Consider the following 27144-nt stretch of genomic DNA (forward strand, 5'->3'; position numbering starts at 1 on the left):
ATACACCGTCGTGTGGGCTTTCTCTAACCCTAAGATGAGACACGGGCTCATCCTCTGTGCACCCCAAAAGCTGTCTCACTGTACCCTACAGGAAAGAAACAGCCTCACAGGAGTGGAGACAGTTCTCCCAGCAGCGATGTCTTTAGGCCTGGCCCACAGTAGGATTTGAAAGATGGGAATTAATATGCGTTAATCCTGCAGCCTTGTTGAAGCAACGTCTAAATAGCTTATACGTATTAAACACTCTCAGCCTTCACTGCCCGAGCCTGTTACTACCTTTCAGCTGATGCCTCTAGAGAAGGTCCTAACCAGACACCAAGGAAGAAAGCGAAATAAAACTTTAGACAGCCTGATCTTAAGCAGGGGTTTTTGGAAATGGAGAATTAGGGACACAGATTGCATCTTGAGTGACCCTGATGCTCTTTTTAACTGGTAGGTTTCCTGTCGTCCTGGCAAGTAAATGCACAGAAAACCATAGTGACTCATGGTCCTCTAGAAAACTCTTACTGTGTGCTCCAAATCCTCACTTCAACTCTGCAGTATCAGAGAGGAACCAGCAGGCTTGCAAGAGATAACTGAACTGAAATCAACCTTCAGCATAACTTTTTGGGTAGGCTTTAAACCTGTTCCATGAATCAAAGGAGCTGTGTCGGCATAAGGGCTCCCCTACCCCATTCCCCTATAAAATTGTATCCAAATTGGTAATCCATGAGGGCTGTGATCTTTTTGGAGAGTATAATGCACACATTCAGCTTCTGCAATGTCTTCTGGTTCCGGTGACTTTGCAGAGGCTTTCACATGGTTTGCATGTGGCCCCTCCCGTTGTTCTGTAGCTGCTCCTCTGATTATGTGAATGTTAGTGCCCAGGGAGGGGAGATGAAAAAGGTCCCCATCTGTCCTGATTCTGAAAGACTCAGGCCTGATCCTTCCCAGCCAGTCAGGGTAAATAACACTGCCCTGCCAGCCCATCCCAAGAACTAAGGGATTACTTGCAGGGAGTAAAGGTGGGAGAGGAGGATGTCAGACAGCCCCTCCTGGAAAGATTTATAAATGCATCATAACTGACTTCACAGGCTTAGTGCCTCAGAGAGTAATTGAAAGAGATGTTCCATATTGATCTTTTCAGAAAGTTCAGTTTGTCTAATCCATCCCCTCCCTAGAGCCAGGTGAAAAATGTTTGAACTTGTAGTGCTGGGGTTGGATTCTGCTCTCTGTCACCTGGGTGCAAACGTAGGGAGGCAAATCTGAAGGCCATGGAAGCTTTCATGGTGTAAGGGAGAGCAGAAGCCAACCCCAAGCACAGACAAAATGTACTGGTGTGTCAGTAGTTGGGATTGGTTTGAGGAAAACCATTTTTGTCTCTGCAGATTTCCAGTAATTTGGTAAGGTGGGCATTATGTATCCAGGTTGTGATGTGAATGCCTGGGATTTATTGCACAAAATATGGAGAGGAAAGATGATTTTGTGATTAAGAAATCAGACTGGGACTTGTATAATCTCTGTTTAATTCCCAACCCATCTGTAGATTGCTGCTCTGCCCTTGGATAAGTTATTTATGCCTGGATCCATAAAGCTATTTAGGTATCTAACACCCATTGATTTCAATGGGAGTTGGACTCTAAGTGCCTTTAAGGATCTGAGTCTTAATCTCAGTGCAACTCAGGGTTAGGAACCAAACCTGTTTGATCATGATCTGGTACATCTTTCCTTCTGCTGGATGTGTGTTTGCTTGTGTCCATTTGGAACGTGGCAGGTCTGTATGTACCTCTACAGTGTCTAGCACATTGCACTTCTGATCTCAGCTGTTGCTGAAAAAATACAGTACAAATATGATCACAATTACAAAAAAACCCCACACTAAAATACTGAGCTAAACCTCAATAATAATAATTTTAAAAAAATCTGAGAACCCTAATATTATAGTCTATTTGTTAATGTTCTCTTGCGCTTCAAAAATCATCAGCAATGTGTTTTACTGTGCGTTGGTGTCCTGTAGCCTTTACAATTATTCAGCCCTTCTAGTGACCCTTCCTCAAAACATCACAATTATTTTACAAATGTGAACTAGGCTTTGCATCCTGTCTTTCCAGACATGGGGTTATTGCTAACTTTGCAGTCCAGGAAACTGAGTCACAGAACTTTGCTCCAGACAAAAGATACATAAATAACCACTTATGTCTTGAAATAGCAAAACATCCCAGTAAATGCTGGCTTGGAATAGACTTATATTCCCTTGTTTCAATCAAGATTTACAAGTATCCCAACTTTAAACAGGTCTCTTGGGATGGGAGTCACAGTTCCACTCCTCTGGATTCTAAACTCCTCGTTTATGTCACCTTCTCCTGCTCCTCACTAGGTTTGCTGTACTGATGGCAGCACTCTGCACCCTAAGGCTGTCCCTCTCCCCCAGCAAGAGCAGGCAGTGTGTGGTCCTTCACGCCAGTAGGAAGAACAGAACCAATCAACCACAGAGAACACGGTGTTTTCATGGTTGTGGAGTCTTTGTGAATAAGAAACTGTTTAAACCACATACGCCATCAGGTGCATGGCAGTGTTTGCACAGCGTGAGGACTGAAGGTGTATTCTTTTTTAGTAGCTGTTTCTTATTGCACTTGAACATGAAAAGCCAGCCTTAAAATCTAAGCCTGTTTCCAGGGCGAGTAAGACACTTCCACCGATGAGCACTGGAATCTTCCTCTCTGGGGCATATTTTCCTCTGATATAGCAACTATCCTTGATATAATTCCTTTTTTTTTTTTTTTTTTTTTTTTTTTTTTTTTTTTTTTTTTTTTTTTTTTTTTTTTTTTTTTTTTTTTTTTTTTTTTTTTTTTTTTTTTTTTTTTTTTTTTTTTTTTTTTTTTTGAAATATAAATTCCTAAACTTGTGGCACTGCTCTCCTGCTCTTTGGATTTCAATATCTTAAGGGGGCAGATCCTCTCTCAGGATTCACTGCACAGAGGCAAACTATGCCTGTGGAGCATTGAGGATGTGGAGCACTGAGGATGAACAGGTAACCGGAGACATCCAGTGCTTCCTGGCTGTAATGGTTTATATCCCCCTAAAAGAGCAAGAGGGATTTGAAGGGACTGCTGTGGCCTTATTTTGAAGCAACCTTTTGGTATAAAGCAATTGATTAGGATACAGAATTAAAAGGAACCTTGGAATGCCTAATAGTGTTGCAATACAGCTAAGACTTGTTTAACCAGGATGATGTGGGGAGAATCTCACCAGGAGAAAGCCATTATCCTTATCGTATCAGGAAAATGGGAGCAGTTCCACCTGGCATTTCATTCATGTGAATGTTACTGGTGGGTTTAAAGCTCTTTTGGTGTGTAGAAAAAAACCCAGCAAGCAGTAGCTGGGATCTCCGAATAAATTAAAGGACTTTCTTTCCTCTACTCAGTTGCCCTCTCTGTGACATCCCTTGCTCTCACTCCTTCCCTTCTCCCCTATAAAAAACCAATCGGTTGAAATAAATGAGTGAAAAGCCAGCATCTTACCAGAACATCTTCGTGCAAAGGTTTAATTTCCTGCCCTGCTGTGTTTTTGTGTGTATGTGTTTTTCTTTTACTCAAAGAAAGGAAGGAAATAAGAAAAAAATAAAGCAATGGCAGAAAAAATAAAGAGGATCAAGAACTTGACAGACAATAAAGAGAAGGGATGTTTAGGAAAAGAGTGGCCTGAGTATATTTTCCTTGCACCAAAAAGCATCGGCTACCTCTGTAAGAATCTGGAGTGTGGGGTAAAACATAAAACAGGTGGTGTCTATCTGAGAAATGAAGCTTGGCATTCCTACACCCTCCTTTCCAACTCAGAAAGTCTTTGTTGAAAGCACTTGCCACGACAGGAGACAAACTATGGAGGTGTGCAAGGGGCTTGTAATTGATGACCCCTGGAAGGGGGGTCTTTTTTCTGTCTCTGCCAGTTGTGGCAGCAGGAGGGGTTGGATGGCATCCCCGAGCAGGCAGTGCGGGAGCTGGACAGTTAACAGCCCTCCCTGGGGAAAAAGTCGGGATGCTCTCTTGCAGGATGCGAGCGCTGGGCGAGTGTGTGCGGCAGAACAGATAGGAAGGAGCCACAACGTGGCAGCATTGTATCTGGTGTGTGGAAGAGACAGCTAGAGTCAAGCGAGCCTGACCTTGGTCCTGCCTGTATCAAACCCGAGCTGATTTATCAGGAGTGGGTCAGTCCGAAGGCAACATAAAAGGAGTAAGCTTTGTTGCCAGGTGCCTCAGAACTACCCCCTCTGGAGAAGAGGAAAAAGAAAAAAAAAATTTTTTTGGAAAAAAAAAAAAGAAAAAAAAAAAAAAGGAAGAAAAAAGTGGGGGTGACTTGATTATTATCCATCAAAACTAGCTAAACTCCTTTTAGCAAGTATCTGGCAAAGCACTGCCTGTTAGGAAATATCTGTTTACACAGTATGTGCTATTCCAACAACGCCTGATCCCTGATGCTTCAAGTGACTGTCAAATGCTAAGTTTTTGGAAAATCTCAAAGTTCTTTATGTGGAAGTTTTATTTATCCAGTTCTGTAAAGCAAAGATCAGAAAGACAATGCCAATAAGTTAAGTATCCTGAGGTTTTTAAAGCAATCTCAAATTTACAGTGTCCAGCTTGAAACACCAATTGCAGTAGGGACCCCCCTTCCCCAAGGCATGTACACAACAAGCATACAAAACAAGTAGGCACTAAAAAAAGTGACAGCCAGTTTTAATTTTTCTCTAGAAATTACTTGCTCAGCGTCTACAGAGTAAACCAACAGCTGAGCTAGGAAAAAAAAAATGCTATGTCTCCTAACTCCCAACTCTCAACAACACTGCATGTTAAAAGTCTAGATAGGGCTGTGAATAACATGCTCTGTCTGTGGCAGGGCCTGGATGAGGTTGATGGCTTTTCTGGGCTCACCCCAGCAGCTCGCCTGGAACAGAGGAGGAATGAGCCACCAAGACAGACCACTTGCTCCTGAGGTTCGTTTAGTCTGCAGATTCTCAAAAGGATTTCTGTGCCTCACTTTCTCCACCCCTTAGAGAGAAAACGTGTCCCAGTAGGAAAAAAAAAAAAAAAAAAAAAGCAGCATTTGAGTTGTATAATTTGAGCACAAAGATGACATAAAAATAAGGGCGTTCATCATCTGGGCTTGGCGAGGGAGGGGAAGGGGGAAGAATTGGAGGAGGGGTAAGGAAATAACAATTTGCTGTCACCTGAAGTATTGTTTAATGCTTTACTTAAAAATGCTGACAGCTTCTGCACAGCTGTATCCGCCTTAGAAGCAGCTTGCTGGCACATTGATAAAGTATTAAGACGAGCACAGATCTGGGCACGACACAAAGAGATGAGAGCTCCTCGCAGCTGAATTAAGGCAACGCGCACAAAGTAACCATTACCTGGCAAAGGATCGTTTTGATGCCGGCGTCTTTTGTTTTGATTCCAGATCAAAGGGAGGATAGGTGGTTTAGGGCTGGCGCTCCACGTCTCATGGCTAACTTATCTATGCCATTAAAGCAAGCGCTACCTACTTGCAAGTAGAGAAAGATCTGAAATACATGAAGGAGGGATGGGAGACAAGGAGAAAAGCAACACCAACTCTATTCTAGGAAGTCGTGCCAGTCTCAAGTCCTGCAGAAGTGCATTTAAATACCTGTCTTTCTTCTTTACAAAAGCCTGGGTGCAAAGTCCTCCTGCTGTTCTCAGTCTGGAAAGTCTCACTGCAAATCCAGATCAAAGGTTACGTCTGCTTTTAGGAAGGTCTGGCTCCTGTGCTGGGATACCCTCTGGATCTGCAGAGCCGGTGGAACACCACCTTGCCGCAGAAAATATTATCCCAGTAGACCCTGGAGGGTGGGCACAGCCATATTGATTTAAAAATGCCTAATGCCAGCATACTTTTACTTTCCTTCTGCTATTTGTGTGTGTGTATGTGTGTGTATTTATATGTCAGTGTAACCATTTCTATTCAGGTATTGTAATGTCTCTAACAGAGAAGTTTTGTCATCCCCATCATGCTGCTGCAGTTAAAGCGGTGCAGTTTTCTCCTTCCACAGACCTAAACACAATCCTGCGAAATGTCAAGCCCTGTCAGTTCCTGCTGGCTTCGAGGGAACCTCAAAGCTTCTTTTCTGAGGGTCTCAGCAATTCTCTTTGCACCCCAAAGGAGAACTGGGCCCCAGGTTAATGAAAAGTAGGGCAGCCTTATCCTATCAGCTGTCTGAGAGGGTGCCTGGCATTTTGAGAAAGAGCGACAGAGAAAATTCAAGTTACCAAGGCAATAGGAAACCTCAGTGTAGTGAAGACAGACATAAAAATACGTGCTGGATCCAGACACAGCTGCTCTGAGACAAATGCACTGCATGCCCTGCCTCAGTTTCCCTTTCATTTCAAGGCAGAAGGTGATGCTTGCTCACTGCAAATCAGCATTATGAAAATGTTGCAGTCAAGATTTCTACCATGCTGCATTTACGCCTGCTCTTTCTAAAGTGTGAATGAATATCTGGTTTGTGTTGCATCAAAGTCAAATAGGTTGGCTTTTCTGCTGCCTCTGCTGGAGCTTCTGTGGAAATGAGTTGTGCAATATCGGATCCCATCCCAACCCATACAAACTCCAAAGGGAGAAAGAGAATTCCAGCTCCTTCTCTCCTTTCCTTTTCAACCAGACTGGGCCAAATCTCAATCCCATCATATCACAGTAACCCTGGAAGAAATTTGTGGGAGTCAGTTCCTCTAGATTTACATGGATATAACCAAGAGGAGAATTCATCACCATGTCTTCATCGATGGTTCCTAAGCAAGGGAAAATAGTAAGGCTTCCTTTATCTTGACAGCACAAGATGGCTCAATAAATGTAAAGCACGTGTTACATAACAGTAGAATAATCTATGGTATTGAGGGCTCACAGATCCCGAAAGTCTTTCTCACTTGCAATGAAGGGTGGGGGGGGAGGACGGGAATTAAATAAGGAGAAAAGTATATATTGAGTAAAGTGCTTGTTGCGGAATATTTTTTTTATATACAGAACTGTGAAACCTAAAGTAGGGCAATACTCTCCCTTTCAACAATACTTTGACTTCCTACAGTCAGCAGATGCAATATGCATAGGATTCAGAAAGATCCCATTAAAATTCATTAAACCATGTTTCCAGCTATTTAGTAAATTTTGAAGAAAAGAAACCTATTGCCTCTTCTGCTCCATACGATGGCCTCTTTGAATGCAATTAACCCTTCATTCATGGGTCTTTCTATCCAACTAATCTCCCACCCCGTGCCTTCCGATGCATTTTTAATACCGCAGCTAATACCGCCACCTAAAATCCTCCAGCAGACACCATGCAATAGAGCTCTTTGCACAGGCAAGGTACTGTAAATCTCCATAAACAGTGCTTGGATGAACAGCAAATTCAGATAAGTGATGTGTTCTTTTTCATGGCTTCCAGTTACAAACGGGGGATACTCTTCATCCTTCAAGGTAGATTTTTATCTAGGAATTATGTTGGTTTCATACCTGCCCAGGGGATTTAGCCACTGGGTTTGGGGAATCTGGGCAAAAAAAAAGTGTAAGGGGCAAGGTGGCATAAATAAACAGTGAAACAACAAAGAGAGACCTAGTAGTACACATGCAAATAAACATCAAAAATGAAAAAAAAAAAAAAAAAAAAAAAAAAAAAAAAAAAAAAAAAAAAAAAAAAAAAAAAAAAAAAAAAAAAAAAAAAAAAAAAAAAAAAAAAAAAAAAAAAAAAAAAAAAAAAAAAAAAAAAAAAAAAAGGCAAAAAAATGGATCAAGGAAAATCAGAAGACTTTACGGGAAGTGTCAGCTTTATCTGCCTAAAGTGTAAAACTCTAGTTTCTTTATTACATGGTTGATAGAGACTCAGGACCCAATCTGGTCTCATCCTGAGTTTGATAAACTGTGACCAATTTCAGATTGGAGCTCCTATTTACGGAGGTGCTAAGCGGAGAGGGGGATTATGTCATGCAAAACAGAAGCAACCAAAAATATTTCTGTTCCCCCCATCCTCTTTTCCCATCTGATAAATGAGCTGGTTTGTCAAAACAGGGAGAGGAGCTGGAGGGGCCGGAGAAAAGGGTTTGGTATAAAAAAAGAAAACAGAAGATGAGAACTGAAAATATTCTGTGTTTGCTCAGAGCAAATCCCATTCCCAAGCCAAATCTAATCAGAATCTGTCCATGAAAAAGGAATTCAGAAAGGAAATACTTTGAAATATAGGAGGGGTCTCCGTCTGATCCACACTGCAAGGTGTTCAAGGTACAGAGTGTTTCTTTCATTATTTCAGTGTTCTGTCATAGCTATGAAGGAGTGTTATTTCTGAGTCACAGAATTATGCTTTTCACTTGGATTCTGTAACACCCCTACGCTTAATTATTTCATCTGAACTGCAGATTTCCACAGATCCAGCAAAGCATTTAAGCACCTGCTCAACTTTAAGAACCTATTGCGTTCTGGGAGGCTTTCCACAATATGAATTAAGCGCACTTTTTGCTGGATGGACAGCTCTATACCATAACTACATTTCATCTGGAAGAGGGCCAGGCTCCTTCCCAAAGGGTTTGCTGCTCTTTAGTGTATCGGTCTGAAATTTGTCCGTTAAGTGTATGTGCCTTTTTTTATTGAAGACTTTGTTGGATCTAATTGAGCTCTGGCACGGTGTTTGTGATCAGTCTTGGACAACTTGTAAAGAACTAATCCTGGCGCTGCAGAGTGGGACACAAGCGTTCCAGTTTGTGTATCGGATGCGAGTATCACCTTAAGCCACTGGGAAGCCAATCTGAAATCTGCCCACTTAACAGAGAGGCACTGCCATTGCCTTGCTCTGCCAAATCAGGGTATTTTAAAGAGAAAGCAGAGTGATTCTGTTTAAAATTCACAATGCATCTGTACAGAGGATGAGAATTTCAAAGTACGGCACGAGTCTTACTTTATGGGGAGGTATTATTCTCATTGTTCTTCCAGAGCTGGAAAGGGAGGAGAAAAAAATGTATAGGAGCTCAACTCTGCAAAATTTGTGGACCTGAGTGGCAGGCTAAGTGCTACACAGCAAGCTGTGGAAAAATATCAGCAATCAAAAGCCAAAAATCTGGTCTCCGAGCTTCCTGTTCAAAGATATGCAATGTACTATCCTTCTACCCAAGAAAGAGGATCAAGCACACACTGAAAATTTGGAGGTTGAACATCCACATAGGGGTATGCATTACCTACCTCACACTCCACTGGCACCGGGCATGTAATGCCATGGAAATGTGTGTACAAGTTAACAGCAAAGTTCAGTTGCTGCAAGATTTGTATGGATTGGTCCGCTTTAATTGTTTCCATGATTTCAGCATTAGGCACTAGGAAATTAATCTGGGCAATAGTCAAGACAATCTGCACAATTCTGGGTCCAATGTTGCTAAAACAAGCTGGCTGAAATGAAAAAGTGCAGCTGTGACTCTCCTCCTGATACCAACACACACACACACACAAACACACGCACGCACAAAAAACCGGCCCTTATTCTTATTATTTATGGACACAGATGAAAAGCCAAAGGGGGCATGGTAATGCACACAGATGCTGATTAGCTGGAGATTATATTGATGATGTAATAAAAATTCACTTTGTCTCTTAAGCTGCACCAGGACAATCAAAGAGAGATTAGATAAAAATCAGAGAGAATGAATAATAGAAGGGAGAGGTAACATCGTAAACCATAACTCCCTGCAAAATGTTCTACCTCTGACTGTCCTCAGTCAGAATAAATAAGGGCTGGAGGGTGTAAATACAGCCCAAATGTACATAAGAAGGAGGCAGATGCGGCTTTGTAAGTGTATTATTTATCAGTAAGCAGCCAGACGCGCATTTACCTGCACGAGTTTGCAAATACACACATACAAACATCTACATGCACGTACCTTTCTAATTCTGCTGAACAGATGATGAGAGGGAGTGCAAGAGAGAAAACACTGTATTTGGAGAGGGACAGATGGACAGAAAAATGTATGGGGTGAACAATTAGCAGCGTACGGGAAACGATCAGAGCGAGAAAGATATAAACTTGTGGGGAAAAAAACAACTCAGTCTCTACTTGACAGGGCAAGAAACACACATGAGAACCCCCACATGCACATCTATTTACCTAGACATACACCAGTGTGGGTCCCTGTATGAAAAAAGAATCCCTCCAGCCGCAAAAGATCACAATCAGAGAGAGACAAGACGAAACTTTCTCCTCTTGGAGTTCTTGCTTGAAAAGGAGCAGAACTCCTGCACGTCTAACGTTGGTTTAAGTTTACTGACCATGTTTAATATTTGATTAAACCTTTGGCATAGCTGACTATCCTGATCTGAATAGATGATCCGACGCTTTCCCTGGTAGTAAAGCCAAGCATAAGTAATAGCTGTCCTCTGACTACTGCTGCCTTATGCATACGAGTCAGATTTTGCTGTGTCTGAAAACCTACCTGCTTCTGGATTCTTTTCAGTTGCCCAGTATTTTCAACAAAGAAAATGAATCGAACAAAAAAAAGCCCAAAATGCTTCTCCCAGCCACGGAGGGGGGTGCAATTTATCCATAGCTGTGGAAAAAAGTCCCTTCTTTCCAAAGTCTTCCCTGGCTTAATTTTACCTGTTCTCCTTGCTGTACTTTTTGCTTGTGGTTTGCATTATTACTTGCTAAATACATTAGAAAATGCTCATCAGCTTGCTCGGCAGCTTGGGGATGTTTGTGTGGTTGCCCACACACATACGCACACACACATACACACAGCAATTTTATAAATAAATCAGAGTCATAGGGGTGAGGAGAGGGCATGTGGTGCTTTGGAATGGAGCAGAACAGCAAAAAAAAAAAAAAAAAAAAGAAGGACATCTTCAGGATCACAAAACAGGGGCTGTCAGAGTTTCTTTGCACCTCTCAAAACCTGTGAGATGGCCACTGATGCTGATCGCAGAAGGCGAAAGACGGGGACACTAACCTGGGATGATTTTTGCCTGGCCAGCTAGGTGAGGAAATATCTAATCCCTCGACACAGACAAAAACCAGGTCTAAATAATTAGCCTACATGCTTTACACCTCAAATGAGACAAGACTTGCTGGAAGAGGTAATGTCTTTTATTAGACGAACTGATACAGCTGGGAAAAAAAAGATAGACAAGCTTTCAGGTATGTAAGGAAATTTGTCTTTTTTTCCTCAGCTATATCAGCTGGACTAATAAAAGATATTACCTCTCCTTACAAATGTTTTCTCATTTATAACCTTAGACCATCACCGCTAAAGCTACAGCATGACTTCTGCCTTAAATACACACAAAGCTCTTTGCAAAGCTGCATAACATAAATTCTTCTTTACACATAGCAAACTGAGGAAGAACAAGGTCTAGGAATGGGATCTGGCAGGATACGAAAGGTTAGTAAGAGGACTGGGCTAGAAATAGGCTTCTAATCCCTTCCTACCTACCTCTGAATGAAGAAGACTCTGATGCAGCACCACATCAAAGGCTTATTTTGTCTTCTTGCATTGATTTGGGGTTGCTAGAGAGGGACCCTGGAAGTGAGGGGTAGTTATGTTTCAAAACATAGCTATAAACATAACTGTTTCAAAACAGCAGGAAAAAATATTTTTGCAAGAAGCTGAACTGTAGTCCCAGAATGGACTGCCAGAGTAGTTAAGAATAAGATCACGATTTTAAGAATGCAAAGGAAAATGTATGCAGGATTTTTGTTCAGGTGTAAGAAATCAGCTGCTGATTTAATGAAACAAGAAACGTTAAAAAATAAAGAGGTGCAATTGCCTTGGTGAAATTACAGACTTATAACATTATTTTATTTTTTTTTTTAATCTTTGAAAGAGGACATCGATCTTTGAACCTCAAAAGGAAAAAAAACCTCACCTTTTCTGTCTATGTACAGAAATACATCTGTTAGTGTATCTGTATTCATGCATATTTTGTGAGTGAAGGTCTTTCTGCTACTACTCAGAGCTGCTTTGCTTTCCAAAAATACTTGGACAGTATGGTTTCCATTTCCCAAAACCTGTTCAGAAAAGAGCTGGGAAAGGAGAGAAGAGACAGCTAACGTGGTGTGAGAGAATCCAAGTGGTGACCCGCGACATGAACTGGTGAAGTGCTCTCTACAGGGGTGACAGCCAGCGATGGCACAAGGGCAGAGCCCAACCAAGGGAAGAGTGGTGTGAACAGCAATGGTGAGAGCCAAGGAAAGAGGTTTGTAGCAGCAGAGGTTGGCTATGGAAAATAAATGACTCATGAGAAGAGCTAGGCTGAGAAGGACGTTGTGGGGAGTGGGCAGTGAGCCTTGAGTGGCACTTGGGGAAGGAATATGATCCCGGCGGTGGATCTGAGATTGTGGTCCACACACCCACACCTGTACCTGTAGCCAGAGAAAGAAGGCTGGGAAGAGAGGATGAGGAGCTGGTCCTGCATGCAAGCCCAGGCAGTGAGAGCCTGGGTGTTGCACTTGAACAGCAAATGCAGAGGTCAAGGATGGAGACCTCAGACAGGGGAATGAGAGGCTTACCCAGCAATTGAACCTGTGCCTGTTGTCAGGTAGCACAGAGCAGGGTCACTCAGTTTGCTGGTGGTTCAGATTTTCTTTTTGAATTAAGAGGCTACTGCCAGAAGACCTGTCCCTGAATCATTGTAGGGGAAAAGACAGGGGAGTGACACACCCATTGTGCAACTCCTTTTATGAATAAACTCGCAAAATCTAATTCTACCAGCACCTCTCTGGCCTTTTTCAATGAGCTGGTCGGTAACAAATGATCATTCAACAGCACAAAGCAGACGCTATACAGGAGAACAGATTGAGGCTAATACAACACACATTCCCCTCTAAACAAGAACCCAACATTCCTTCTTCAGTTTTCAACCCCCCTCATCTGCAAACACTGTCGGTAAAGATGAGTAAATATATAAATAATTAAACAAACAAATACTTTCTCTGCTGCCCCCAGGCCTTTGAAAATGAGACTTAGTTGGATTTCAGGCAATCAAACAGCATCACGTTCACGCACTCACACTGCACTCACGCTTCCTCTCCACCTTTGACAGAATATCATTGACTTGAGTGCACTGTGATGATTTCAAATAGACTAGAGGTTAGATAATCGACTCTACACACACACATAACCACATGCACACTCCAGCTCCTCCATTTATTTCATAAAAGACATAAGCACAGATGGGATGGAAACACCAAAAGAAGACCTCAAACAAACAAAAAAATCCCACATACATTGCTCTTGATGAACTAAGTAAAACTATAACTGAAATAATAATTTAAACAAACAAGCAAACAGCCTGAGTCATTTGTTTGTCAGATCTTTGCTGTAGGAGATCACCTGAAACTCTCCTCTTTAATGAAAATGTTACTAAATTAAATTTGTTGTGGCTGGATACCTAGGACACTGGCATATTGTTTATTCCTCACAATAACCTGCACCTTGGTTAGCAGCAGTGTAAGCTACCTTATGGACTACCTTGCTCTTCCAAAGTCAAGGGATATTCACATCACTGTTTAGGGATTCACACAGTGTCTGTCTTGTTTGTGAGGTTGGGTCAGTCTAACTATTGACTTCAGAGAGTGTTGGGTCGGTACTCAGCAAATGGGCGACGACTGCCAATTCCATCTGCCCATAGTGAGGGCAGGAGTACACTTGTTTAGAGGGAACTTGCTCTTTTTACTGACCCCGTGAAGGCAGATACCTTCAGCTTGATCCAAATCGTGCTGCAAACAATAGGTTTGGATCAGGCCCTAAAGAAGAAAGGTGGGATGCAGCCCTTCATCAAATCCTTGCTTTGAAGCTCCCTCAGTTGCCATAACAATGAAGAGTATGTATGTGATTCACTAAAAAAAGGGAAAAGAAAATACAAATCAAGATCCTGAATCAGTGAATGATGATATTCCTGTAGACAGAGGCTGAATCCTACTCACAGGAAAAAAACTGGCAAAATTGCCATTGACCCTTTCTTAGCAAAGCTGGGACAAATATGTACTTACAAGTGAAATGAGCAAAGCTAATTTTCCATGTCCACACTGAGTGTTTTTTGAAAGCATATTTTCTGGGTCTACACTCAAAGAGGCTCTGATGTAAAGCATTCACCATCAGAGATACATTAAAGCCTTTACACAGAAAAAAGTAAATGTCAAATTTATGCCATTAACTTCTCCACCTTAAAACAAAAAAAAAACCAAAAAAAAAAAAAAAAAAAAAAAAAAAAAAAAAAAAAAAAAAAAAAAAAAAAAAAAAAAAAAAAAAAAAAAAAAAAAAAAAAAAAAAAAAAAAAAAAAAAAAAAAAAAAAAAAAAAAAAAAAAAAAAAAAAAAAAAAAAAAAAAAAAAAAAAAAAAAAAAAAAAAACAAACAAAAAAAAGGAAAAAAAAATAAATAAATAAATAAAATAAACTCTGACTGGAATAATATTGCAGTTGGGGAAATGAAAGATCAATAGCTCACTGGAGCCAATGAGAATCTTTCCATTGATTCAACAGGTTTCAGATCAGGCCTGAAGGCACCGAGCTTAAGTGACTCCATCAGAGAGTGTTGGTGAGTAATTATCCACGCTGTGATTAGAACCGAGGCGTCCTCACCGCCCGCCCTCATCCACCAGATAATGCCCTTCCTTTGAATGAAGCTGCAGGCACAGGCAGCAATTTAAAAGGAGCAGCTCTGAGGTGTATTAACCATTGCAAATAATTCACAAGGAATGGTATTGCTTGTGTTTCTTGTTTATTTATTTGCTTGTTTAATTTGTCATTAGCTTTCCCTAATCCATAGTAAGATGTAAAAACTAGCACCACTCTAGCACCCTTATCTTCTGCAAGATCTTTTTCTGCCAGTGTTTCTGTGGGTTGCCTCACTTTTTTTTTTTTCCCCCTTCTCTGTCAGTGACGAAACTTGAAGCTAAATAATTTCTAGGATACTCTTTTCTTTGGTATCAAAAATGACTGTATCTCCTCTCACAAATAAACATGAAGCAATGGTATGCTTTTAAAGACTTTGCCAAAGCATTTTTGTTGGTTGTCTTGCCCGTTCCTCACTTCCACTCCTACTTTTCTCATTTACTGCCAGTATCTTGAATGAGATTTCTTTTTCTAAAAGGAAAAAAAAATAATAAAACCATATAAATAAAAAAAAGATAGGAAAAAGGAGAGCAAAGTAAAAAAAACGGCCAGGCTCCGTCCGAATGCACAGACCAGAACAAATCCCCCAGAATAACATAATTGAATAACAATATAAAAGAGGGTGAAAAATTGCATCCTCATCCATGTATTATTGAAGATGGAATACGATCAAATAAATCATGTTTAAAAGCAATTAAATGCTCACAAAAGAAAAACACTTGCCCTGTAAACCAAAAAAAAAAAAAAAAAAGGCATAATGAAATGTAAACCTTCTTGAAACTACCATACGTTCCACTACTGGAACGAGGCAGTTGAAGCTGAATGGTATAGCAGGAGTGAACTAGCTTACCTAGATAAGGCAGCCTATTGTTGAAGAGGGAGTAGTTAAGAAATTCAGAAGTAGTCAGGTCTGTGCATTTGGTTTTAGGTGAGCAACAACCTTAAGGCATCAGGTATTATTGGCCGCTCCTGCTTCAGCCAGTGGCATCTTGTAGAACTGCCCGTAACTTCAGGCCCAATTCAAACACTGCTGCAGGCAAGGTAGAGTTTTTCTGAAGACTTCAGCAGGCTTTTGGGCAGGTATGTAGCTGCTCTGTGAAGTCCTTTCTTGGCAATTATACATTTCACATATCATAAAATATATATTACTTCCATCCTGTTTTCCCCCCCACCCCTTAAATGCTGACAAAGGTGTGGAAAAAAAAATAAATCAAACACTTTATTTCAGTTCAGTGTTGAAAAAGAGCTCTCTAGGACTAATACTGTTTTGATGGGGGATGAACTTGTTGACAAAAATGCTCCTGGATGCACAAAGTTTCTCAGGTCCCTTCTGTGCACCTGCCAGGCAAAGATAAAATCCTAGAGAAAGAGAAATTACGTTTCTGTCTGGGTCAGGTAAAATAATGGACAAGAAACAGAACCCAGGTAAGAAAACTGAGTTTTCTCTAGTTTAGCTTTTGGAGAGGTGCAAAGCAATTCAATCTGCTCAGCAAAAGTATCTCCCTCTGCCCCTGCTTCCTCCATACACCATTTCAAAGAAGTGCGTCTTTACCTTATTATATTATTAGAATCAATCAATATTATTAATATTACATGTGGACAATTCTGTAAATTCTTCATAGTTCTCCTCCCTGCCTGTTAACAGCAGGTACATTATACAGTCTCTGGTTAGATTGGTCAACTAGGCTATCAATAGCCTTAATAAGCAATACCTATATTGTGACCTTTGCTCACAGAACTGACTCTCTCATATAGGGCTGTCAGATTCCTTAAAGAAGTATTGATAAGCTCATTACTGTATTGCTACATATAATTTTAGGTGTGATTTTCACTCACCCTGAAGCATCTAGTAACCTAATACTTTTTTTCTTCCTCCTAAAGCATTGGCCCTTTTACAATTGATCAAATAGTGAATTAGAGCATTATAGAGAGGAAACATAATCAGGGGATTTCTACAAGCACACTGTGATATATCTTTTGATCTTCTGACAACCTTCATCCCTCTGGATCCCAGGAAGGAATCACTGTTTTATAGGGATATTATTAGGCTGATGCTGCTTTATACATCTACCTGCAAGAAGCTACCGAATCCGACAAAGATATTTGTGTGCGTTTGCAGTGAGTGATGCATATTATGTGATGCGAATCTATCCTTAGGGACTGGAAAGGAGAGGAACTATGTGCAAATGCAAGTCTACCCTTTCGATACATGCATGCATACACAGTCTCTGTGTAGTATATACACAGGCATTTGAATTAGAAACAGGCCAAATATGCAGTCAGATCTCATCAGACCAACTCTGTCTGCAAAGCTCCGTTTTTATTCTGTTTGAAGAAGCTTCATGTCCGGAGTTATCTGCCCCAGTGCACTGGAGAGGCAGCCTGCTTGCCTCTAAAATATTTTGGAGACTCAGACACAATGTACAAATAAACCAGAGATGAATTAATTAAGTGTGACTGTATCATTAAATTAGTATAATGAACAAATGGTTACGTATCATATTAAACTCTGCATATAATTCCAGGAATACCCTGTTAGTCACCTGCCACTTCCACATAAGAATATGATCTCTGTACTGTCTTTCAGACCTATATTAACCTGTCTGTACTAAATGCATGTTTTCATTAACATGCATATAAAATAAATGGTTGTGTGCGTGTGATATACAAATATTTCAAGTACACTTCTGTATCGCTGCGTATGCACTTCGCACATAAAAGTTCATACTCCGCTACACTTTTCAACTTTTTCTCTATGCTTTTTTTTGTGTTGTTGTGTTTTTTTTAATGTTTTTATGTACTTTTTGTGTTTTCCGGATTTAAATAAGGAAATTACACACCTCAAATGCAGAAAGGGATGAGACCAGTCTGTATTACAAACTGTATCCGCACTGCACCGTAGTCTACAAAACCATAAGCAACTTTGTGTCGGCAAAGGACTTTGAAAGACCTGACAGTGAAGGTCCCTGTCACCAGGAGCCATACATCCCTGAAGAAATCAACATTGCCAACACAGTCATCTGTGAAATAGTTAATGTTAAACAATGACTGTCTATGTTCAACAAAGGAGGTAGAAATAAACAGATAAGGGTGAGGTAGATCGAAATCTGCATGCCTCATTGGCTGAGCTGTCGGATATTTCTAATGCATCTGAAGGGTTTGTTACTAAGAACCTGTTAAGTATCTTTAAACCTTTGATCTGTAGCCAGTCTTAACAAAGGTGACAATTAATTACAGGAGAGTGCATTGCAATAAAGTTACATCGTGGTCAGTTTATATATACTGTCCAAAGCTGGTTCACAGAAGTCACTGTCAATTAAAGTCTTCTTGGAGTCCAGTTCATTATCAATTTTTCCCCCTTGCCTTGATCAATATTTTTGGCTGCTTCAGTTTGACAAACTTAACACAATGTCTATATCTATATGTCTTGCCATTCATTTACATGGAATAGATGGCTGTATATGATTTATTTTTAGCTTCTACGTATGGTCAGGCACTTTATTTGAGAGGTTTAGAGCTCTCATCCATCTTTATTTTAAGGAGCGACAATAATAAGCCCTCTCTTCCTTCAAGGGGATGTCAGTTGGATATAATGAATGCACATTAAAAGCTGCATTCACCTGTATGTGCATTCAGGCTGTGGCTCACAGTGACAAAAGCAAATAAATGCAACCTCTGTGGTGACATCCTGACTCCAGCCCACACCAAGCAATGCAGCACAGACAAAGTGACTCAGTAGATCCTACGATCCCCAAAATGCAATGATGCATCTGAAGGAGGTAGACAGAGAGAAAGGCCCTTGCAATATACACCCCAGCTCACTCAGTGGAGCGGTGGTGGAAGAAGACCATAATCTTTACTCACCAGAGTTATAATTTTTCCCTTTTCTGCAGAAGATTTTAGTACACAAGGGTCAATCCACCATGAGAAACCCCGGCGACAGTCATATGAGCATCGGTGGAGCATTTAAGTGAGTGAGAAATGTGGCAGAGATCGGCCTTTTGGCAGTTCCTCAGATTTGTTTTAGTTTTAGTTTCACTTACAGAAGGAAAGCTAAGTTAAAGGACAAGCCAGGAAGAACAGAAATTAGTAACATTAGCTGCAAGTGTTGTGGTTTGCTATGCAAATCCACAATCCTGAATTTTAAAGGGAGTGTGAAACACTAAGTGCAAGCCTGCACCAGGATTTCCAAATATGAAGCCACCGCAGTGATGGCAAAAATCTCGCTGAGTTCTGCCCAGCAAGCAAGTAATGGGCCTTCACTCCCAAAGTAAAGGTGATGCAGGGTTTAATGAAACACCAGCCTGTTTGTTAAGGTCAGGATTCAACTTAGTTCCCTTTAACATCTCACTTGCTTCGTGTAAACTCTTACAGGGCAGAAACCAGGCAGCACTTGATGGACAGGTCACGTTGAGCTCTGCAGCTTCCTGCTTTTTTGGAATATTACTTTAAGGCTATAGCCAACACCTACATGAGTCTTTGGGCATCTGAGGCTTTTTCTCTACTTTAAATGCAGGTAAGCGGCCCAACAGCCTAGATCATCTCCCCCACTTTTTCTCCCTTGGAACCATTACCGCCTGTCGCATAAACCTGCCTCGGTTCACACTTGATTGACGGGAGGGACGGTAACAGCTCCTTTAGTGTCGTTATGGTCTGTCGGGTCAGTGCGGCTGGTGTGCTCGCGCACAGGGTATGCATGATAAAAAACACCCTGATGCCTTGCTGAGAAATGTGGCAGCTTGTTTCCAGCTCTTAGGGGTAGGGGAGACCCTCCTGGGTCACCCAACCCCTTCAGTCCCTGGTTTTTGACCACCATGAGCAGAGAGTCCTCTGCCTGCCCTCCTTGAGAGGAACAATCCACTTTTCGGTTGAGCACAAGACACTTTCCGCGATTTCGTTCACTTTTTACCCAGACGAAATTTCCAGGTATTTCTGACAACTTCCTCCAAAAGACTTCTATCAGCTGCCTGGCTTTTATTATGCTATGCAATTGGAATCCTCTGCTAAAGAAAGCCCTGTCTGTGACACTGGCCACTAGCCGAGGTGGAATACTGGACCAGACGAACCATGCTTTTCATCCAAGGTGACAAGGATCCTCAATTTTTCCCTCTACTTCAGTGCTGAAATTCCCAATCTTTTCTGACTGGGTTTAGGAAAAAAAAATAACATAAAACTAAACCAAACTGTTTGCTGTTTTTACTGTTATATTTCAGAAATTAGTAGGTTTCTGATTCACTCTTTAATTAAAACCTCGGTAGGACCAAGTAAATAGTATGAAATTTTGTTGCTGATGATGATTAATTTTTTTTAAGAAAAAAATAAGTCTCTATTTTTTTTTCTCCATAAAATCTCCAAAGGGACCAGTATATGTAGAGACTGAGGGACAAAAACAGTCGCAATTTGTAAAAGTGTAGGAAATATAAGTCTAACCTGGAGAAATGTAAGAGAAGAAACAAAAGCACTATAAACACAAACTTTAATTTCTTTCTTTTCTCCACATCAGTGTAACTTTTAAACAAATCCATCTTGTAAGGATAATTAGTTGATATGGTGGTGGGGCTAGCTGAAGAACAGCTTTCAGTGCAAAACTTAACAGACAAGCAAGAGATCCCAGAAAATTGGAGTTTGTATTGGAAATGCTGACACAACCGTAACAACAGCATCATAACTGGCTGCAGCTGCTTTTAGAAACCAGAATCCATGTCCAGACCCCTGAAAAAAAGAGTTAACATATACCCTTCTAATTTATGAAGCAATCTGGGCTATCTGTTTGACATTATCAAAACACATAGACGCTCATCTCTACAGGAGATTTTAATGTACAGAGGGTTGCTTTTTTCCTCTCTTCCATCAAGCTATCCAATTGCATTTTGATTGTTTTAAGGGGTTGTTTTTTAGACCTAAGGCATAAAGTCTCCTCTGCTTTATTTCAGTTTATTTGTGCGTTTACCTCCCTAAAACTTGTTTGGTTTACTACCATACTAAATGCTGTATGTGTTGCTTTCAGCCAGGCAAGTCTTATGTTTCAATTATGGAGGAGTTTATTCAGCACCTGTATTGCGTTGTGCTTCTTTTCAACTAAATTTCCATTTCCCAAAGGCTATACGGATGAATGTGTATACATCTCTTTTTCTGTATGTATACATATACAAATATATACATTTCTACATACACGAAAATACATCATCTTAACTGAATACTCATTTTCATTGCGCCTTTCAATTTCTGACATGCCCAAAACCTTCATAAACATCCTCAGACTTAAGAAGGTTTTAATTTTTCTATCATCTATCTTTGTAATCAAACAGAACAGGATACAATGAATGGAAGACTTGTTTCCCTACCCCAGAGGTGTCTTAAATTTCAAAATTATTTATACTTTTGAGAAGGTGAAGCAGTGAAAAAACTAAACTATTCTCTTCATACTGCATTTTTCTATCTGCCTTGAATGCTGGCGGAGTGAGTTTCGGGTCAGGTAGGAAAAATGTCCTAACCACGGGACTGCAGTGGTGGATTTCAAGGAGGGTTTGGGGGGTTTGTGCTTTTTCCACCCCTAGAAAAGGGTTGAAAGAATGTTGTTGCTCTCAAGTCTGTACAAGACTCCTGCTTTCCCAGTGCACACTATCTCCACTCTTTAAGTGAACTTGCCCGTGTATGTTTGAGTAAATCTCAGTTAAGTGTGGAATGCTGATTTCTTCTGACTTCCTAAATAGAATATTATGGAGACCTGTGTGTTTTAAATTAAAACATTTTCCAGGCCTTGAGTACAAGCAAGCTTCAATAGAAAAGACTGTTTAAACCTATGGGGACAGTCCTATATTTAGATTACATTAATTCATAAATATTATACTAAATACCACTTAAATTGGCCTTAAATGACTTCAAAGATAATGCATTATAATATGGCTGTCCTGAGAGCACTAACCTTTATGTCTCCCAGTAACTCAGCCTTTAAGCATACTCCACTGCTAGATAAGATGGGGGGAAGTTATGAATGAATGTCTTGCTAAATTGTTAAAGTGTGATTAGTTAACTCCGTGCATGTGTGTGCGTGTATGTGTGAGTGTGTGCGTGGGTCAGCTCAGCCCCGGTAGATTTCTACCCGTGGATCTCAGCACACAGCCTCTTCCCAACCCTAGAGCAAAGTACCACAGCAGGAGCCTGTTCCTGCCCCGTGTGGAGAGAAGCGAGGATGGGGGAGATATGCAGCAGCTATGCTCGTGCCATGAAAGCTTATTTTCTCGGGGATCTGGCAAGCCTTTCTCGCCTTACCCCACATGCTGCTTCCCTCGTACCCTTTCTCTCTTTGCGTATCTGCAAGAGAATCATAATCCTCTGCCTCTTCCCTGGTATCTGTACTGGTATCAGCCAGAGCTGCTGGTGAGAGAATCTAGAACTTCACTCTCCTTTTGTGATAGTTTTTCTTGGAGGGGGGCAGAGTCATGTAGTTTGTCTTCAGGTTCTTAATTTTCAATTTCCTCCTGCTATACAGGGACACCGCAATAGGATCTCTTAATAATATTTTCAAGAACACACATCCTTTGCTCTCATTTCAATGGATTTATACCTGAAATTACTCTGGTTGCTGGGTTTTTACTTTAAGATAATTTCTATCTCTTCCCTCCTCCCAGCGCAAACCCACTTTCTCCCCCTCCACACCCAAGGTTTGCTCTCCGTACACTTAAATAAACTACAGCCTACTATTAACCCTTCAGGGTATACCACTGCCACAGCCTCCTCCCCTGAATTAGGAATGAAATAAACTGAGAGTGATGGATCAATTAATGTATAAGCATTATGCATCTCTTATGGAAAGCATCTTGGGGTTTTGTATTGCCAACCTACCCCTGTGAGCCAAGTTGGACTATCTTTATGCAATTCTTCACCTATGCCTGCAAAGCAAAGCCAAAATAAGGAGAGCTGAGTGAATACAATGCTTCACATGACTGCATTTAGAGAAGGGAAAAGAGAAAAAATAGATTAAAAATGAAATAAAATGAAATAAAATAATAAAAAAAAAGCCAAACACAATTCTCATCCTTCAAAGCCCCATCACGCTTTTTGACTTAATAGTAATTAATCACTACTGGCAAGAAAGTAATTTTTTTCCAGGTAGCCAGAGGCACATTTTTATCAGGATTAGCTAATAAATCAGCAGCCTCGCTAGAAAGGAGTTCAAACTCTTCTCGGATGTACTAAATAAAACCGATCTCTGAAATGCTGGCAACTCGGCGTCTGTTGAAGCTTCACTCAAACCCTAGCCTGCAAAATAACAATCACCATGATCATTTTTCTTTACAAAGTCCAAAACTTCTAGGAGGTTAAAAATGACTGTTTGTTTTGAGATGAACTCATGCAATCTGGTTTGATGAGGTGACAAGATTTCCCACCTGGCTTTTTTCCTAGGTTGCAGCTTTAGAACAGAAATGAAACGAGGGAAATGAAGTTAGTATCTTGCTTAATTCAGGGATATGTGTTAAACACATCCAAGCAAGATAAATGATCCCTCTCTTTCCTCTCTCTCTCTCTCTCTCTCTCTCTCTCTCTCTCTCTCTCTCTCTCCCCCTCTCTCTCCCCCTTCCTGAGTTTGTCTCTGTGAATACAGGCATACAGTAAAAGCAAAACTGAACTGAAAGAGGGAGAATTCACATCTATGAAATGGAAATTAAAGTTAGCGAATAGACTGATTAATTTCAGGTTTAAGATAAAACATAGCAAAAGAATAAAATCTCATCAACAAATCAGAACAACCTCCCACCACCAAAAAAAAAAAAAAAAAAAAAAAATTAAATACTTTATCTAGGTGTTAGCTCAAAGATTTCCTCTACCGTATGTTGAGTGATTCTCCTCAATGTAGCTTTTACTGCTGTTATTTTTATTTTACAGAAGCTTTAGATGATTTTTGAAAACACATGCACACACACACGAGCTCAGTGGCTACTATCACTGTGAGACAAAATCTCCCAGGACCTTTCCTTCCCTGCACTTCTTACTATTATTTTTACCATTATTATGAATAACTATTATAGTATGGGTGGTATGTTTAAATGATGCCAATCAGACCTTGATGTGGTTTCTAGGAAGCTAGTCTGGAAAGAAAGCAAGGTTCGAAAGAGCTACACTGATCATTTTATTTATGAGAGTGGTGTTTGGAGCGACCGGCAAGAAAGGATGGAAGAAATATCCTATAACTTAGATTAAGTGCCTGGTCCCTGAGCCCTGAACATTTTCTCTAGCCTGTGTAAAACTGGTACTTTGCACTGTCAGGGTATATTTTCACCCGCATTCCCTGAGAGTGGAAGTGAGGAGGGGAGTGAGTGGGAAGGGGGAAGAGATGCCTGCTAAACATGCCGTTAAGTTCAAGATTTACAACTCGCCAAGGCATCTGGAAAGCTGGGAAGCCAGTAATGCCATTACCTGTGACTGTCACTGCCAGGAGTCCATCAGGCTGGACTAGACACTGGTACTGAAGCTGTCCTGTAAAAGATGCAACTTCCACTCTCCCCATGGCCCCATGCAAAACGCTTTCTCCTCCTGCACTAAATCTGGAGTCACACCCCAATCTCTTCTGATGTGATCTTTTTTTTAAATAAATATCTATATCATATACAAACATACACACATACACACACACACAGAATATAAGTTAATAAGGTGACTCATATCACTCCTGAGTCTCTCCTGATTCTAAGCGGGGCTACCATGCAAATTACCTTCAACTTCCTCCCTGCGAGTCCTACTTTCCTACCCGAGGATCCAAGCATCTCTCCCCCACTACACACACCCTCCCCCACCCCCAAAACGTAGCATCATCTAATCTGAAATGCACCTCCGGAGAGCCTAAGCTAAGCAGGGAAGTGAGCGGGCAGGGATGGAGCGAGCGAGGCATTGCATGGGGAGTACATCTCCACTGCCTTTAAAGAAAACCTAAAAAGTTCCCGGGATGGACTTCGGGCACATTAAAGTAGCCTGCTCAGAGACTTCTCCCCTCTGGAACTAAACTGCCACCTGTCCCTCCTCGCTTGCCTTCTCCGACACACACACATGCAGGGATTTTGTGCACACACCCCTGCCCCGTTTGAGATGGGCTTCTTTATTGTTGTTTATATCCCTGCTCCCATGCTGAATAGAACAAAAATGAAATAACCTCCCAGAGCAACTCACTGTCCTTCACTTCTTGCTTTGAAGAGAACTACAAATAATAATTTTAACAGTAGCAAAAAATAAGTATTGCCAAAAAAAAAAAAAAAAAAAAAAAAAAAAAAAAAAAAAAAAAAAAAAAAAAAAAAAAAAAAAAAAAAAAAAAAAAAAAAAAAAAAGAAAAGAAAAGAAAAGAAAAGAAAAGATAGAAAAAGGAAAGGCGCCGGTGCCAGGTGCAGAACAGTTGTAAAATAGGGGTTCCCAGCAAGCCCAGAGACAGACAGACGGACACGCACACCCCTGGGCTGATGATGAGCGGCTCCCGAAGGTAAATACGGAGCACCCGCTCCCGCTTCAGCACCGCGGACAGCTGCCGCCGGCCCCGCGCCCGCGCCGCCGCTCGCCCGGCGCTCCCCGGGAGCTGCCTCTCACCCCCCAAAAAAAGCGGGGAAAGAAATAAAAATACTAATAAATAAGCCAGAGGAAGCTGAGTCCCTGCCCTGCCTCTCGCTCTTCTCTTCCCAGGATGGGTCTATTATTTCTTTCCCTGCCCCCCCAGCCTGCCGCCTCCGCCCCCGGGCCAACCAAAAATGAAATAAAATGAAATGAAATTGAAAGGAAAGAGTGAGAGAAAGAGAGAGCCAGGGAGGGAGAGGGAGCCTGCCTTCCTCTCCCGATCTCTCCCGGGAAAGTTCAGGAGGTAACTCACCTTTGTGCATGCCAGTGAACCTGTCCTTCAGCACCGTCAGTTCATAGATCTTCCCGAACTCCTCGAAGAGCGGTTTGAGGTCTTTCTCGTCCAGGTTACGGGGGATCTGCCCAATAAAGAGCTTAATGGCATCGTGGTCCTTCATTGGGATGGTGGATGGGTTTCCGGGACTATGGTTTAATCCGTTCATATGCCCGTTGGTGCTGGGGTTGCTGTGATTGCTACTCAGGCTGGTATTGTCTGGTTGTCCGTTTGCTAACGTGGCCATCTTTATATACATAGAGAAAATCTTCTTTCCTTTTTTTCCCCCTCTTCTTTTCTCTCTCCCTCCCTCTCTCTCTCCCTCTCTCTCTCCCTCTCTCGCTCTCTCGCTCCCTCTCCCTCTTTCACACACACACACACACTCACACACACACACACACACTCCCCCCTCTCTGTCTCTCTCTCTCTCTCTCTCTCTCTCTCTCTCTCTGGGTCTGATCTGATTTTTTTTTTACATTGAAGATCTGTGTCCTTTCCGTTTAAACAGGCTGGATCGGTTCAAATTCCCAGCCAGACTAGGGGGTGGGGTGTGAGTGTGTGGATGTGTGTGTGTACGGGGAAGGGAGGCTAGGGGTGGGGGATTGCTTTTGCCTCTACTCTGGCTAAACCCCCTCCTCCCATCCAACCACCCCCCTGTCTGTCTGCCCGGCAGAAGCTTAATGGTATCTTCCAACACAGCCCCTGGCTATAAATAGCACTAGGCGCATGGCTCTTTGAGAGACAGTCAATTTCTATTGTGCCAAGTGAGCAAAGGGGAACGGTTGCGTTTTTAGGACCAATGATGATGATTTTTTTTTTCCTTTTCCTTTGCAAGCCCTCCGATCAATCGCTGTCGTTATAATTTCAGTGATCATCGGGAAATCTGCCTTTTTATTTGAGAGGGGAAAAAAAAACAAACCCAAGGTGTTCTGACTTCTTTCTATTATTGTGTTACCTCTTACTTATTATTTACTCTTGTTCTATTTCGCAAACGATAATAAAAGCAGTTCAGATACGGATGAATCCCCGGGCTCAGAGGTTGCTTTTGCTGTTGTTGTTGTGATTGTGATGTTACAAGCTCTCTTTACTATATCTGTTCTTGTTGCATCTAAAAAAATGCATGCTCTTTAAGCTTTTTTTTTTTTTTTTCCAATAGATTATGCCGCTGATGATGACATCAAGCTAGGAAAGCACAAACTATATTATTGTAGCTCTTCGAAGGGAGACGAAAATTATCGAGATGACTGTTGTTAATTTTCGTGCTGCTGATATTTATTTTACGTACAGTCAGTGCGGGCGTTATCTCCTATACGGTCTGTGTGTGATGTGTGTGTGCGCGTTTGTATATTGAAAAGGAATTGATTAGATAAGATTTTCTTGCCCGACTTTCAAGCCATCAGGATATTCTGTCTGTCTCTGATGGAAACATAAATCGCATTTTGTAGTCATCAGTGATCGGGAGTTGCTTGTCCGAACAATGCTCTCTAGACAAAGTGTACTGTATGGTGGAGACGAAATCAGCTCTTCTTTCATAGCATCTGGGGGTGGGGAGGGCAGGGAGCCTCGGATTAAGGACACAATTCCCCCTTGTCCCCCAAATAATAATAACAGTAATCCGGACAGTAACAAAACAAGGCTCTGCGTGTGCTC

General features: G+C 41.3%; 1 protein-coding gene across 16 annotated transcripts in view; it reads right to left on the reverse strand.

Moving 5' to 3' along the window:
• Positions 1-26086, reverse strand: part of CELF4 (CUGBP Elav-like family member 4) — a 705933-nt gene extending 679847 nt beyond the window's left edge. For 12 of the 16 annotated variants that reach the window (XR_003571384.1, XM_027885377.1, XM_027885358.1 and 9 more), the window contains exon 1: positions 25474-25753. Coding sequence is in view for 15 of the 16 variants with exons in the window: in XM_027885377.1 (XP_027741178.1) it covers positions 25474-25753 (280 nt within the window). In the remaining variant the exon portion in view is untranslated. Of the gene's footprint in view, positions 1-25473 lie in introns of all 16 variants that reach the window. The other 4 variants (XM_027885287.1, XM_027885278.1, XM_027885249.1 and 1 more) reach the window with 2 other exon arrangements.
• Positions 26087-27144: the final 1058 nt, after the last annotated feature.

This window comes from Empidonax traillii, unplaced genomic scaffold (genome assembly GCF_003031625.1).
Source record: "Empidonax traillii isolate 1590-97213 ecotype Southwest subspecies unplaced genomic scaffold, ASM303162v1 scaffold10:size5872457, whole genome shotgun sequence".
NCBI lineage: Eukaryota > Metazoa > Chordata > Aves > Passeriformes > Tyrannidae > Empidonax > Empidonax traillii.